General features: G+C 42.7%; 1 protein-coding gene across 2 annotated transcripts in view; it reads left to right on the top strand.

Moving 5' to 3' along the window:
• LOC119706079 (RING1 and YY1 binding protein) overlaps positions 1-16018 on the top strand; it is a 41979-nt gene extending 25961 nt beyond the window's left edge. For both annotated transcript variants that reach the window (XM_038149248.1, XM_038149247.1), the window contains 3 exons: positions 7727-7903; positions 8018-8116; positions 12036-16018. In XM_038149248.1, the coding sequence (XP_038005176.1) occupies positions 7727-7903; positions 8018-8116; positions 12036-12288 (529 nt within the window). In that variant the 3' untranslated portion in view covers positions 12289-16018. The remainder of the gene's footprint in view (positions 1-7726; positions 7904-8017; positions 8117-12035) is intronic.
• Positions 16019-16371: the final 353 nt, after the last annotated feature.

A 16371-nucleotide genomic window follows, 5' to 3' on the forward strand; every position in this document is an offset into this window, starting at 1 on the left:
CTTGGACAGTTCTGCTTCCCCATCAAACGAGACAAAAATGGTCTTAAAACATGGTAAATTTGGTGCTTTGCCAATTCTTTCCTAATTTTAAACTCATTTAATTAAAGGTGTTGAACCCCTTATTTAAGGAAATGTTTCTTTTTAAATGAAAGCAGAAAAAGCTGTTTCACACATTTCCCCACTCCAGTCCTTAAAAGACGTTCCTGTTGGAAGTTAATTCCAGCAGATGAGCACAGAACAATCCTTAGTTGGAGTACACAGCTCTTCAGCACTGTCCGGGGTGTGCTGTGTGAATATATTTATTTATACACACCCAGAGCTCCTGCACTGCCCCACTGACAGGGAGCTGTGGGGGCTGCAGCTCCAGGGATGAGCTGGGACTGGCTGGGGGCATCCAAGGAAGTGTTTTCCAGGGATTTGGACTAGTCAGAGCCAGCAGCTGTGGGATGAGCCTCTGCTGGGCAGCCTCGGGGCTTTCGCTGGCACTCATTAGTGCAGATTAGATATGAAATGATCTGCTTAGATGGGTGCTACAGGTGAGCAGGCAGGTGAGGCTGCCAGCACTGACTGTGCTTCCAGGCAGGCTTTTCCTCTGAAAGGAGGAGCAGCAGCCTTTCTTCCAGAACTTCAGCGTGACTTTTGTTTTGCCTCCTGCAGACACAGTAAGTTGAATTTCACGGTATTAGCGCTTAAGTAAACGTCAGGCTCTGTTCCAATAACTGATACTCAGCGTTGTTACTCATCATCACTGCTATTTTCAGTCCTCACTCTGGTAGCAAAGAAGCCTGAAGAACTTCTGTTTAACTCTAGCTTTTGGCTCTCTGTTCTCCAGAGTGTACAGAAGCCGCTGTCCTGAAACTGCTTGGTGTCAGGAACCCTCCCCAGAGGATTTACACAGGGTTAACCCTCCACAGGATAAACCTGTGGTCCAAAGCACATGCACCATGCAGTGTTAGATATCTCTTTTTGAATGATTTTGTGTGATAGGCATGGACAAGGAGCAGATCCTGTGGGATTTAGTAGAACAGCCTCAGGTTTGGGGTCACTCAGGTTTCAGCCCTTTTTAACCAGAAAACCCACTCTGTGATTTATCAATTCCCCAATGGGAAAAAAACCCCAAAACAAACCAAAAGAGAGGCCAAATGCTTGCAAAAATGCTAACAGTGGTGCTTCTCTGCTGAAAATTTTCCAACAAAATCCCAAATAGCCCCATTTTCTGGCTCAGGGCTCCTTTCTTGCTGGCCGCCCACCAGGTCCTAAGTCCAGCTGTGCAAGAAGCACCATATGAGATGTTTCTTAATTTGATAGGAGGTGAATGGTCCAGATTTACTTTCATGTTTGCATTTCGTTTGCAGTTTCTAGTTCTGTACTGAATTAGAATGGGTGTTTTGAGGAGTTCTGTGACTACTTCATTTTGGGGTGGCAAAACTCTGGTCAAACTGCTTCCAGAAACATCTTATGGCCCTGACTTCAGATTTTTGTAATGGGATTATATGGAACAATGTATATTAAAAAAAAACTGCAAAAGTACTGAAAAACCTATTACACTGTGCTGTTGAGCAGTCATAGTGGAATAGTTTATAGAGCAGTGCTGGGACTCTCTTAGAACTGTTTTTGCATGTTTTCACTAAAAAAAAGAAAATCAGAAACACGAGCTGCAGAATATGTGCAGTGACAACTCTGGGAATAAACCTCTTTTATTTATACACTTTGATTTGTAAACATGCCCAAATATTTTTTAAAAAGTAGTGCTGAGGCTCCTGTAACAAACAAGAATGGAGTATTTTTTTTTACAGGCATCATCCAGAATCTCAACTCTCCTCTGGAGGCACTGACCAGACACTTCCCAGCAGCCAGGAATACCTGTCCTCTTCTGTATATACCAGTGACAGCTTTCATTTATTTCATTTAATAACATTCTCATTTGATTCAAAAGAAAATTGGGAAAACCAGAAGAAAAGCGGGTTTTCATCCAAAAAGGCTAAGAACTGGCAGCTTTGTGTGAGCCCAGTAAATATTAACTACTGCAAATAATTTTGAACTTTTTAAAGTTTCCAAACATAAGTATGGGATGGTGTGGGGGCAGGGGAAGATTGTTCACTCTGTGAGAAGCGACCTGAAATCTAAAAACTTCTGGTAGAGAAACAAAAAGTGTAAAACACTCTTCTGAAATGTGAACGGCTCAAGGTTTGTAGTCATGGCCAGGAATAGTTATCAGCAAAGCTGAGGCTTCTTTATCTCTGTTTGCCTGTTCTTGACTCTTCCAAGGAGGTGGAACACAGGGGCTGGGTGGTCAAGGAAGACTGAACAGTTGAACAGTTTTTGGAGGTGGCTGTACACTTTTAAATGTACTTAGTTTGTTTTATGACAAATAGTTGCTTTCTTTGTGTGTGGCTGTTGTTTTCTTTTTGTTTTTTCTAAAATATTAAAAAACTTACACTCGGAGTCTTTCAAACTTGTTGCTGTGCCCAACACCTGGGGCCCACAAGTGGGTGTTCCTTAGATGGACTTCTGTAATTTTAAATGTCTGTCTTCTAAATAAAAACACAGTGCTGGCACATCAGTGTTAAAGGAAAAATCTGTTCTTCCACCAAAATATTGGTCAATCACATATTTCTTGCAGTTTGTCCTTCTGGTCTTCTTTTACTGTTGCTTTTGTTGCTTTATTTCCTGGATCACGTGGAGAGCTGGAGATAAATGTATACAGCTTCCACTCTGCTTTGCAGTTCTGCTCTAAGGACAATGTGTCCGTTCATCCTTGTTCTTGCTGCTGAAAAGGACCCTGTGGTCATCACAAATGAGCTGGAAAATATTCATGTAGGAATGGGGGCTCACCCCATCATGTTTACAGCTTAATTTCTCCAAAGCTTTGGTTCTTCTGGATGTAAAATTCTTTGAGGAGATGTTAATTTAGTTTTTGCTCATGGGTTAGTTTTTAATCCTGCTTCATGCTCAGAAGGATGCTTGTTGTGTAAGTGTTTTGGCACTAACTGTTTTATAAGCACTGTAAATACTTTTAGCTTGTTTTCTTGTTTTTCTTTGAGCAAAGATATACTCATGTGTGACTGGGGTTATTAAAATAATCATGTACTTCACACTGCACAGTGCACGGAGCACATTTTCTCAGAGCGCCGCGGAGCCGCGCAGAGGTCGGCTGGTATCACCGCGTGCATCAAAGCCAGAACAGCATGAAATGATCCAAATCCTCCCTACTTCACGTTACGTGAGGCTTTTGACTCTGAAATCCCACTCGATGCCACTTTCATTCCTCTGATAAGATAGTTGTAGGGAAGTCAGAGCAGTTGTAATTAGATCCATGTTCCCCGGGATTGCCGGGGTCCCTCCAGGTCTGTGGTGCTGCAGGGATGAAGCCCAGTCGCTTCCCTGTTCCCTGGTGTCTCCAGGAGACAGCTGCCTTCCCTTTTCTCAAGGCAGCAGGGCCAGGGAAGTCCCAGACAGATACAGAAATTAGTCACATGAAAAATGAGGTGCAGCTTATCCTCCAATATCCCTCCTGAAATGCAGGTCAGAGGAGCTCCCGTGTTGCATGTGTGGGGATTTGTGCTGCTGCACTCCTGAGCCTGCTTGCAGGGGTTGTGAGTGGAGCAGCAGAATTCCTTGGTGCCCATGCTCTTGGCTTTGCTTCTGAGGCATGCTTTAAAGGGAAGCTTTGAGATACAGAAGGAAATGCCATAGTGAAACACTACTTGCCAGAACCTTAAAGTTACACTTTGCTTTTTAATTTATTAAAAGAGCACAGCGGTGTAGGTAGTGAGCCCTTCAGAAAAGTGCATTTATTCCACTTCCTATGAGTGAAACATCCCAGTGTCACTTCACATGGCAATCTGAGGGTACAATATTTGCATATAGTGTATATATATATGTGTGTGTGTGTGTGTATGTTTGCATATAGTTTATATTTGCAGACACAGTGTTTCTGTGAAGTCTGTTACTAAAAGGTAGTAAAGATTATTTGTGTGCATCGTTTACGGGAGTTGATGGTGAAGAGACCCAAGTGCCACAGCAATTCTTAGAGCAGACAAATACATTTCAGCTTTTTCATGCAGCAGTGTGTCCTTGCTGCAGAGGTCGTGAGTTGTTGTGCAGATGTCTGCTCCTGGGATGTAAACTACAGTTCAGCTAATGTGAAACAATTTATTTGTCTGTACATAACTTTGAAAGCACAGTTTAATTTCATTTAATTGCTCTTAGTTTTAGAGGGGGAGAAGGCAATCCTCTTCATGTTGTAAAAAGAAAAATGATGTGCATTTGTTTGTCACATCAGTATTGGATCTTTACTCAGGCTGTCACCTAAAATTACTCACGCAAAGCATAACTTCACTATCATAAAGAAGTTCAGGTAGGAGAGAGCACACCTATTTCAGATACTTGCATTGAAAATTCAAGAACTAAGTCTAACACTAAGTATTGCATCTCTTCAGGTAATTTTTGGGAAGTTGAGGCTTTTTAGCTGTGAGTTGTGAGGGGTGTTGGTACTTCCAACCTTCTAGTAGGTTACAACATAGTTGTTCCTTAAGCCTAAGTTGTTCCTGGTTAGAAGGCCTGAAGAGGCTGAGCTAGGGCTTGATTTTTGTCACTTAGGTGTTATTCTCTATGTACCTGAACACTTGAATGTTGCAGAAAGTAAACCGATGAGAAGGTTTTGGGATAAAAAATGGTTAATACTTGGTTCTGTAGCTGTTTATTCTTAAAATAAAGTTTAGAAGTAGTTGCAACTTCCTGTTCAGATTGTTCTGCTTAAGTGATAACTACTTTAATATAATAGTGGTGTATCTTGGTTGAAGCATTCGCTTTGGAGGTGGCCAAATAAATCATTTTTGGTAGGCAGGGAAACTTGGAGTAAGTTTTGGATGTTGCAGCTGCTTTACTCAATTGTGGTTCCTATGGTTATAGTTTGCTGTGGTTAAAAATGTGCTGCTTGACTTGCTTTGCTTGGCTTTTTAGTAAAGGGCCTTTAACCAGTGTGTCCTGGCTGTAGTGGCAGTGTGGGCCTTACTTGAAGGATTTTATTACTCCTATTATTATTACTATTACTATGCCAGTTACTTAAAATACCTGGTTTTTACCCTTTTCCTAAGCTTGCTGCTGGCATGGGTGAAACAGTCAGATTAGGAACTGGAAAGTTGTTGGGTTATTTGCATTATTAAAAAAAAAAAATCTGTTCTAGTAGTGCAGCAGACCTTGAAAGATGCTCAGTGTTGACCAAAGTCTCAGCAGCTTTGTGCTCCCTCCCTCATGGCAGGAGCAAGCCCATGGGCAGGGCTGGTTCTCCTTCCCACAGCTCCCTGGCTGCTTCCTGCTCTCTTCCCTTCCAGCTTTGGCTTTGCCCTCACCAGCAAACCATCCTGGTGGGTAAGAGGGAATATGTAAATATGGATTTTGGAGAAGCTCTGCTGGTTCAGTCAGTGAGTGGCCAGAAAATGATCAAACTTAATACATGCAGTGTGCTGTCACAGGTAGAGATTAGGAGCAGAAGAGCACGGGGCAGTGTCTCCACAGGAGTGCTTTAAGGCTGGTCCTTTGCCATTCCAGCCTTCTCTAGGGAAATACAGTGCAGGTTTGGGTGTTATTTTGGTTTGCATTTTAACATTTGTATCTCTGTTCAGGCAGTGCAGCACTCCTGCAACAGGAAGGGCAGCTGCACAGCTTGGGCACAAGGCTTGGAAATCACATCATAAGGATCACGTCAGAATTGTGTAAAGTGGGAAAACCTCTCAGAGTCATGAATTGGGATTTCCTGTGAATGGCCCAGGTTTCTGACTTAGCTGGTTGTGTAAACAGCAAATAACTGTAAGTCTGGGCAGAAGTGGAAGCTTCAAGCAGTGACTTAATCATGTATAATCATGCAGGGAGATGGTATCTGCCCTCTCTTTGAAGATTTCTTGACATTTTATCTTTTTTTTAGTAGGCGATGAGCAGGTTGCTTGACACAAGTTACTGTTGTCAGCTTTTAGTGTGGTTGCATCAATCTGAAAATCTTTTCCATGTAACCAAACCACTTCTTTTTACATGTTTCTTCTCAGTCATACAGACAGAAATTGCTGTATACTGGATTTCAAGGATGTTAAATATCTTCACTGTTCTGTGGAACAGGTAACTGCTTGATCTGATCTGCAAAACTTCTCAGTATCACAGTTATTTGAGGCTGAAGACCAGATCTTTGTTCACTCAGATGTGTATGCAGATTGTAGCATCAACTGAGTTACAGTTTCTATGTTGGGTGAAAAGTCTGATTGCCAGAGGTATTGAGATGGGTCAGGGGCCTGATTTCAACTTGTTGCATGGACTTTGTAATAATCTGTGGTAGAGAAATTAAATACTTGGGTATATCTGGCTTTAGTAAAAACATCATGGTACCATTATACAGGAAACCAGTACCAAGAGAGGCTTAGCAGATACTTGGATTTTCCCATGACAGGGAGTAGAAATTCTCTGGGTGTTCCCTTGTGTGTCTAATCTCTCAATGCAAATGTTATGTGTGAGCAATTAATGTTTTAGACTTTCTTTCAACACATCACACCACTAAGTAGGTGCTTGAAACCTCTTAAAAGCTGGGTGCAGGTACAGAGCTCTGCAGCACAAACCCCTGGGGTTCATCAGCTGTACAGTGGTACTTGGGTGCAGCTTTCACTGGCAGTCTGTTGTAGTCTGATCTATGTGCAAATTTGATTTGTATTTATGAACAATTTAACAGCTCTGGACAAGCCTGGGCAACTGTTGCAATTAGCATTTGGTTTATTATGGACGACTAAGGGAGTTGATTACCTGTGTTTGTTCCTCTCCCGTGAGCTGTGTGGTCACAGGGAGCACAGGTCTTTCTGGAGTGTTGAAGGAATCTAACTGATCATGAATAGCTGAAGTATTCAGAGTATAAATTGCTTTGTGATATGCCAGGGGGGAAAGTTTTTGAGTTGTCGAAAGAGAACATGAGAGTTTGGATGAGGAGGTACCAATTCCTGTGGGATATGAGAGGATCAATAACCAAGATATTGGTTACAAAGCTCCTCTCTGTGTAAGCCATAATTTGCAGTGGAAGCAGCCTTTGAAAGGCAGCTTGCTTGTGTTTTTTGTCTGAGCACACTGGGCGCTGGGACAATGGTGTGAGGACGGTGTGTCGGAGGCTGGCACGGCTGTTCCCAGTGCCAGTGTGAATGCCCACTTGTCTCCTGTGCTCCTGCCAGCCCAGCCCCTGGGACAAAGTCATCTCAGTTACCTTCTCTTGTTCTTTGTTACTTGTGCAAGATTTGCTGCTGCTGAACCAGAAGCTTATTTGAGAAATTAAACTGAAGGATATGAAGGAGGCTGATGTTTATCAGGAAACTTTTTTTTGTCACATTCTGTTCCTTTTCTTAAAGTGTAGCCACAGTGTATGGCTGGCAGCTTCTTGAAAGCTGATTTTTCACTACTGTCCCCCCCCAAAACTGGCTGTGATTTCATGACATAGATGAAGAAAGGGAGCATTATACTTAATAATGTTAGATACTAAAAGCTGATGAAACAGCATTTCAGAGTATTTCTTTCTTTTAACGTTTCTGTCTTGTTTGGTAACAGCAGTAGTACTTCACATCAAATAAGGACATCCATTTGGTTCTTTAAGTGGAGTGTTCTTCCCTGGTCGCTGAAATAAATCTTCATACTGCTCTCAGTGTAGTTATTTTTACTGTGTAAGACTGACTATAGATCTCTCTTTTTGTTGTCATTATAGAAAACCTAGAATAAACTCTCAGCTGGTGGCACAACAAGTAGCCCAGCAATATGCAACCCCACCACCACCTAAGAAGGAGAAGAAGGAGAAAGTGGAAAAACAAGACAAAGAAAAACCTGACAAAGAGAAGGAGATCAGTCCAAGTGTTACGAAGAAGAACACTAACAAGAAGACTAAGTAAGTTTGAAGGATGAAGTATTAGATGTGATGTGATTTCAGTAGCACTGTGCATTGGTTAATTGTGTAGTTAAACCAACACTGTAATCTCCCTCTTGCCTCCAATTCTCACAGACCAAAGTCGGATATTGTGAAAGATCCTCCTAGTGAAGCAAACAGCATACAGTCTGGGAATACTACAACAAAGACCAGCGACTCAAATCACACTTCAAGGTAACTCTAGACTAAAGTTGAGCCTGTGGTATCTGAGAACTGTGTTAAGAAGCAAGCACTTCTTTTTTTGATGTACGAGCACTTGAACACTCTGCTAGTGAGGACAGATTCGGGCTTTGGAAATATTAATTCTGTTGTCCATTCTGTTTTCATTTCTCTGCTAAAATAATTGTATTGTCATTTAGGTAGTAATGCTTTTGACTGTAGATACAGTCGGGGAAAAACATTAACCAGCAATCGTATCAAATTCTTATCATCACTTGATAGCAGTAACAAAGGTTACTTTTCTACTTCCTTATCTGTAATTCAGTCACTGTAATTGTCAAGATAATTTTCCAAGTGTACAGGAACTAAGTATACATGAACAGATTTGCTGGGATCTTGCTATCAACAAAAAGCACAAATGGCTGGTTTGATATTTGTCTAAGTTTGAAATGAGCGTATGGAGAGAGGTTTATTCCTAGTCTTGCCTATACTGTTCTTCCATTTTTTTTAATCAAAAATTCAGCATCACAGAACAGTTTTTGTATTATTGAACTTGAGAGCTACAAGAGGCAGAACTGAACTGGGTGCTTTGCCTGTGTGGGCTGTGTAAGAATTGCATCTCTCTTTAAAATGTGCTGTATTAGTTTTTGTAGTGAAGCCACATGAACTGAGGCAGTGTTAGCTGCAAACGCTGGTAAAGCACATGGGAAATATGGTTGGCACTGCTGTTGGCATTCAAGTTGGCAAGGTGTGACTACAGAAAATATTGTCTTGGAAGTTTTTAAATAATAGCATGAAAATCTTTAAAAAGAGGGAATATCCTTTGCACAGCAACCCACTGGAATGTAGTGAGGGCAGTGTGAAATCTGCTGTGCTACAAGGCTGAGCTGTTTGCAGGGACTGCTGTTAACTCTTCCTCAGCCCCCAAAGAGAGAAGTGTCCATTCCTGATTTGATTACAGAGAGGCAGCTTTATTGCAATGACTCTTTTCTTGTCCTGTTCTTCTTTAAATGGTACTTGTTTTGAGACTTAGGATGCAGGAGACTTGATGTACTTGACTAATGACATAATATTAAATTGAGAGATTACATCAAATAATTGTTTTTACTCATTAAAGGAGTCACTCTGTCTACTGCAAAGTCTTTTAGTCCGTGTTTTGTGGCAAGCTTTTGCTAGGCCTAATTAAGCCTTAATAGTACCAGCTCTAGCTGGGTATTTTTAAAGGATACCTCATCTCCTTTACTTCTTAAACTGTCTTTTGAAGTGTTTTATTTAGTGGAACTTTTCTTGCAATTCACTGTTCTCGGCAGTGCTGTCAAGAGTCTTTTTCTGATTTTTACAGAATGATAAGTTTTCTTCATGCCCAGATTGCTTAGCAGTTTTTCTGGGGTTTTTTTGTAAATTGTCTTTTAGGACTCTCTGAATTTTTAAGAAATCCTGTTTAAATTTCTTGGATACCATGCCTGTTTCTGACAAGATGTCTTGGTTTATACCATGCCTTCCTGTGTACTTTCAGATTGAATGTTTTGAAACACTTCACTTATTTGGCCATAAAACCCTTTTGCTATAAACCTGAAGCATCAGGGTGTTTAATTTTGCAAAATAACGTGAGTGGGCCAATCCCTTTCTTCTCTAAGAAGCAAAAATTGTATGCATGTGCTGAAGAGATTGGTGGTTTCCATCTGTGCTTAATCAACTCTTTGTACAGGGGAAACCCTGAAAACCTCCCCGAGCAATGGTTGGGAGGCTCAGTTGTAAAAGTGATAATGTGGATGTTTGTGAGTGGGACTGTGGGGAAATCCTGTACCTCAGCCCCACTTCCCACAGCCCTTCCATGTTACTTCGTCCTGGCATTTAAAGCTGCATGGGCAGCTCCATTTTTTCTTGTTTTTTAAGCTAATTACACCTCTCAGAGCTACCTTTTGACGAGCAATAGCCAGAGTTCACGTCCAGCCCTGTAGGAAGGCGGAGGCAGCGGGCTCTGTTCCGGTATCTGGGCCAGCATTTGGGCTGTTTCTGAGTACAAGAGGAAACAAATGACCGAGGCAAATTACAGGAAGGACTGGGTTTCCTAGAGGAACTCGGGGCTCGGGGAGGAAAATACGTCCTCGTGCTGCGCTTCCGGGAACACCGGCGGCCGCGCGGGGGATCTGCCGGGACGGTACCGCAGCGCGGCGGAAACCTCAGAACCTGCTGAGCCAGCCGGCCTTTCTTGTAAGCCACAAACGAGGTGGCATCATTTCATCTCCCTGTGGTTGCCTGTGCAGCTTGGCAGCTCCTGTGAGTGTGTCTGTGCAGTGCGGGTGCATCTCCCTGCCCCGGGAATCCAGAGCTCCAGGCTTGGAAAGGCCGGTCCCGAAGCAAAGTGGCTGCTGCAAGTAGGAGTTTGCTGAGTGTTAGCCCAGTGCAGCAGTGTTTTGGGGTTTTGTTTGTATTTTCCGTCTATTAAAAATGCTCTTCCTGTGGTACTTGTTAAAAATTGCAGCAGCCTCCTAGGTTAGATAAGAAAATACTATTTTTGGTGCGGTAACTTTATTTTTGGTGAGGAAGTTTGCAGAAATACAATTGTTCTATTTTGGAAGATGTACATCTGTCCTCAATGCATTTTTCTGTTCTGATTCTGGAATACCACTTGGATAACTGCTGCTTAAGGACTTTCTCCTTGTTAACTTACCACTGCAAGCCATTGAGTATTCATGGCGGGTAGAAAATGAGCTTAATTCCCTCTTTTTCTGTTTTACTGCACTAGCCTTGTGTGCTGCAAGTGAGGAGGAGAAAAGGCAGAGTGGTTTAAAAGCTGAAGCTTGATCCCAAAGTAAATTAACCTTCCCTCCATCCCTCTCAATAAGGCAGCTCTCAGCAAGCTACTTTTCACTGATGTATAAAGACTCTCCTTTTTAATTTCCCTATTGGGAATATTCTGCTGCTTAAGTCTGACCCTTAATTAGGAGCAAAAGCTGTAAATTACAGCAGTCTCTGCAGCTGACTTGGAATTTGCTGTTAGCTGGAGGAATGTCCAAGGCTTGTTGAAGCAGAGCTTTGGACCAGCCCATGAAATGTGCTTGAATGTCAGCTTCCTAGAGCTTCGACCCTTATTAGCTACATTACTAATTGAATGATAGCACAGCATGCAAATTACCAAGATAATCCTGAGCAATAAATACCAGTGGGTTCTTTTCGGGCGGTTTGTGTTTTTTTTTCTTTCCCCTTTTCTTTTTCCCCTAACCAAAAGCTCTGGCTGCAAAAAATACCGTTGTACATTTTGGATTTTATTTACAATAGCCTCGATTCCAGAGGGAACATTATGAGCTTTTTTATCCATAGGCTGATTGGGCATCTGATTTGTATAAGCTCAAAGCAGCTGAAAGAGAAGCCAAGTTGTCCCATTGCCTGTGTTGTTTGCAGCTGCAGAGTTCCAACATGAGGAATGAAAGAGCCGTGGCCGAATGCTTTCATGTGGTTTTGTATTGCAGAGTCACAGCCTTGTCTCATAACATCAGGGCACATGATGAGATGGTGAATTTAGATAAGAGAAGTCTTTCATCTGCCCCTTGGGGAGGAGATCCTTTGCTCTGTCTGGCTCCTGTCCGCTTGGCTCTGCTGTGGTGTCCTCCTTTCTGGCAGGGTTGGATAGGGAGAAGCCTGCAAGAGACTCCCTGTGCAGAGCTCTGTAAGACAGGTTGTTCTCTGGGACTGAGTGTGCCCCGCAGCCCTCAGAGGCACAGGGAGCCTGGCTGGCACGGGGAGCAGGGCACACCTTCATCCTGTGCTCTGCAGCACTCTGCCTGCCTGGGCTCTCCTCCCAGCCACTGCCAACTGTGCAGGCGAGGGAGCACAAGTCACACCGAGTTTGTTTTCAGATGCTTTTCCTAATAAACTTTCCCTTTCTCCTTTATTTTTATCTTTCTAATAAATGTCTTCTCATTTGTTTTAGACCCAGACTGAAAAATGTGGACAGAAGTACCGCACAGCAGCTGGCAGTCACAGTGGGAAATGTCACAGTAATTATCACAGACTTTAAAGAAAAGACTCGCTCTTCATCCACGTCGTCTTCTACAGTGACCTCCAGTGCAGGATCAGAACAACAGAATCAGAGCAGCTCGGGCTCTGAGAGCACAGACAAGGGCTCGTCCCGCTCCTCCACGCCCAAGGGGGACATGTCGGCAGTCAACGACGAATCTTTCTGAAAAATTGCACATGGAGTTGTGGAAACTATGAATCGGGGTATGAAATTCAAACACTCCACCTGCCCACGCTGTTCAAATCCTGGAGAGCCTCTTCTGTGCTTGAACACACTTTCTCGGACATCGACCTCTCACTGATGCAACCAGGATAATTTCTGCTTGCCGTGGGCATCTGGCCACCAAGGAATTTCTCACCCTAGCGATTACTCTTGACACTTTTATGTATTCCATTGTTTTATATGATTTTCCTAACAATCATTTATAATTGGATGTGCTCCTGAATCTACTTTTTTATAATATCTGCTGTGCACAATTTTCCATGAACATGACAACTTTTTGTTTTGGGGTAGGGAGTGGGTGGGGTGGGAAGGGGGCTTTATTTATTGCATTCACAAACTCCATCCTCTTTCAACATATCCTTTTTAAGTTCAGTTCTTCTTCCAGTTATACTGTGTACTATCAGTTTTGATATAAATTATATATAAATATATATATAAATAAATATATATAAAGGGTTATTTGAAACCAATACATGGAAACGCTGGTGCTTGAAACACTGTGAAGTGATAAAACAAAATAATTGAACCGTTCAAGATCTGGGACAGTCCCCTTCTGTGAAAGTACTGAAACTGAAATGGAACTGGTCTTAGGTGAAAAGTGTTCCTGAAGGTTTGAACCTGGATGGAACCTGTTCTCTCTATTGTTCCTTCCCCGTTTCTTCCCTAAGCAATGGCTAAAGTGTTCTGGACACGGTTTTAATTGTTACAGCTTGGGATCTGAGCTGAGAGAGGATTGCTCCAGGTAGCTGGTGTTTCCCCTAGGGTCACTCAGGTTGGTGATGTGCAGGTCCATGCCCAGCTTCAGCAGAAGCATTCCCAACCAGCCTGCTGGTGTTGCACCCCAGATCCGTGTGTTTGGTAACATCAGCGTGGCTGTGTCATGCACAGCCAGTCCCACACGTGTTGGTGTTGTTAATGAATTCCAGCCAGCAGCCTCAGTGCCTGAGGTAACCAGAACTGGAGTGGTTGCTGTGGGTTGGAAGCAGCAGGGAGCCTGGGAGCAATCCCGAGCTCAGGAACGGAGCTGGTGCTCGCTCCAGCCGCGTGTGGGTCGGTGCTTGTCAGCCCTGTCCCATCTGTCCCGTCCATGCTGTTGGGGTGGCTCTTATCCTGAAATCCATCTGTGTCCCAAGAGTGGTTTCTGAGCAGCATCTTGTCCAGTGATGGGCTTGTCAGCGTTCGGACACTTCGAGTCTCCTGCTGTGGGAGCAAAAGTAGGGAAAGTTTTCGTGCTGGCAAGTGAGCGCTGTGTGGCTCCTGCTCGTGACCAGCATCTCCTTCATTCTTACTCTAAAGCTATCCAGACTATGATTTCTTTTCCTGGCCTGTTAGTGTTGCTTTACAGTTTACCTTCCATGCATTATCCTGCTAAAACACTCGGCTGAAGAGGTAAAACAAACTTTTGTTAAAAACAAGACAAACCCCAAACCTCTTTGGCTTTTCATCTTTATTTAGTGGCCCCAGGGTGCTTTGCAGTAATTTCAGGCGCAGAGGCTGTGGCTTCATCTGACATCAAATGCATAACTTTTGGGCGTGATGAAAGAGGGCCACATTTTGACAACTTTGTGCCTGCTTGTTATATTGTGAATTATTTGCTCGGCAAGAGAAATTTCTCTTTGTGGAGGCAACTGATTTAAGATTTCTTTTAAAATCTGTGTGGTTTTGAGTAGCAGATGTAGGTTCCTTTCACACTGGTGACAGAAATGTGTGAGTAAGGGATCTGGTAGGGCCCCTTTTTGAAGGCATGTGCAGTGGCAGTGCCTTGGCAGCAGTGGTTTTATTCTGAACGTTAGCATGGGCACCCCAACTTAATTCTGCTTATATTCACAGTATAGGCTGTCTTTTGTAAGCATTTTTAAAAGTATTAAAGAACCAAAGGAAAACAGATGCTTCCTATGAGCATCAAGACAATTTATTATACATAGTTTTAAATACTATGAATATCTCAATCCACATTTTAACATTAGTGGGATATTGCAAAGACATTCCTTTTCCAGTTTTTACTATTCCTTTAAGGGTCTCAGGGAGGGTAAACTGGTCAGCCATATTTATTTATTTTACTGAAATGTATTGGAATAATTTTTTAAGAGAGATTTTTTGAAGATGCCCCTGAACTTGTATATTTTGCACTGCTTTATAAATGATCCATTATCAATTAGGCTTGCGTGCATCTCGGCCGTGATCCAGCCAAGAGCGTGAGCGAGTGGCAGGTCCCGCTGGCCTCAGCAGGGCTCGTTCTGGTGCTTCAAGTCAAACCACGTGCTCACCTTCTTTGCTGGATCTGGGAATTTGTGCAAAAAAAATAAAAAAAATAAAAAAAATAGCATTGTGTGTACCAGGAAATCGCTTCTTTTTCAAGTGAAACTAGACCTGTAGATCAGTTGAAAAGCTTTAACGCCGTACCCAGCTACTCGTGGTAAAGTCGGTAACATCTGTCCCTTTGGCGTGCCTCCTCGATGAAGTAGCTTGCTATAAACAGATGGGAAAATTTCTTTGGGACGAGTGACCTGTAATTCTGCAATCAGGAAGTGCTAGCTAAGCATTGAACCCCCAGCCTCATCCGTAGCTGTTGTGTTGTGGCTTTTGAAGGACAGCGTTTGCTTTCCCGCTTTCGGAAGTTGGCGTTCCCGCGGCACCGTGGCCGTGGGCCGGCCCGCCCGTGGTGGGGAAGGTGTTCCAGAAGCAAACCGAGCAGACACTAGTGTAGGGAAGGACCAGATTCACGGTGTTCAGTGGCACAGAACGCAGGTAAGTGAAGCACAGTGTTACGATGGCAAAGTTTCGACTCTTACACAGACACACACACACACACAGACACCGACACAGCTTGCCTGACTCGCTCAGTTGACGTAGTTCTGCAAAGGAAAGGTGACAGCGTTTTACACCACCAGGCTATTTATTTCAATTGGAACTTTGCTTCAAATTGGACAGACCCAAAATTTGGCAGCAGCTTCTGTGAGTTTATTTCCACTGAGATGTTTTCACCTGCCTTACCAAGATCATTCTCAGTCTACTTTTTTAAGCTCTACCATAAACTTAAATTATTGAAAATTTATTAATTGCTGACTATATAATAACCTTTGCTTGTATGTAACCGAATGGTTTTAAGAGCCAACATTTAGAGTATGACAATGGAGCTGAACAGTTTTTAATGCGCAAGCAGTTCTGTTCTTGTGTATGACTTGTAACCTTAATTTACTGTGTAAAGATGGTTACATTATTTCCTTAGCTTTGTTTGTTGGAGACAAATATAGATTGCTTGTTTAAGTATGTCAAAACATAATCTTATCTTGTGGATTTTTATGTTAATGTATTATACGAGCTCTATTTTTCATTTGCCCAGAAAGACAGCTTGTATAACGCTTCTGAAAGTTTTTCCGCTCTGTAAAGTCTTTAGAGCTGACAGTCCTGTTAGGTTTGTTTTAATCTTCATGCTAAAGTGTCAATGGTGGTTTTGTGAACTGGTCAGAAATTCACAGGTCTTAAATGTTTTTGGGAAATTTATATTGGACACTGCTCTTTGTCTAGCAAATAAAAGATGTTAATATATTCCTGTTACTGGCATGTGCACGACTGTTATTAGAAGCCACTTTATCATTTTCCTGCTTTAAATAGAAATGTCTATTTATGAATTCTGCTTGTAGTTTTTTCACAAATAAAATAGTAAAATTTAATTAAATCTGCAAGCTCTCTTTTTTGGGAGATGCCAGTATTCAGAAAAGGTGGAGAGTCCTCTCGTTGGAGCAGCTCCTCAGTGTGGCTGGCTCGTTCCTGAGCCACCGCTCAAGCACCCGCTTCTGCAAACACAGGTTGTGCCCATGGAAAACCTCAGTCAAGTGAGTAAATCCAGTTTGTTCCCTGGGACTCACGACTTGGGGAAGACTTTGTGGCAGATGTGTCTGCAGAATTTGGGTTTCTGGTCCCTGGAAATAATGTTTTTTCCTCTTTCTGTAGCTGCAGGAGAGGCAAGGCTTAGTGCGGAGGATTTAGTGAGAGCCCTTGGGAGATCCTTTGCCTGTCTTGCACT

Source organism: Motacilla alba, chromosome 12 (genome assembly GCF_015832195.1).
Source record: "Motacilla alba alba isolate MOTALB_02 chromosome 12, Motacilla_alba_V1.0_pri, whole genome shotgun sequence".
NCBI lineage: Eukaryota > Metazoa > Chordata > Aves > Passeriformes > Motacillidae > Motacilla > Motacilla alba.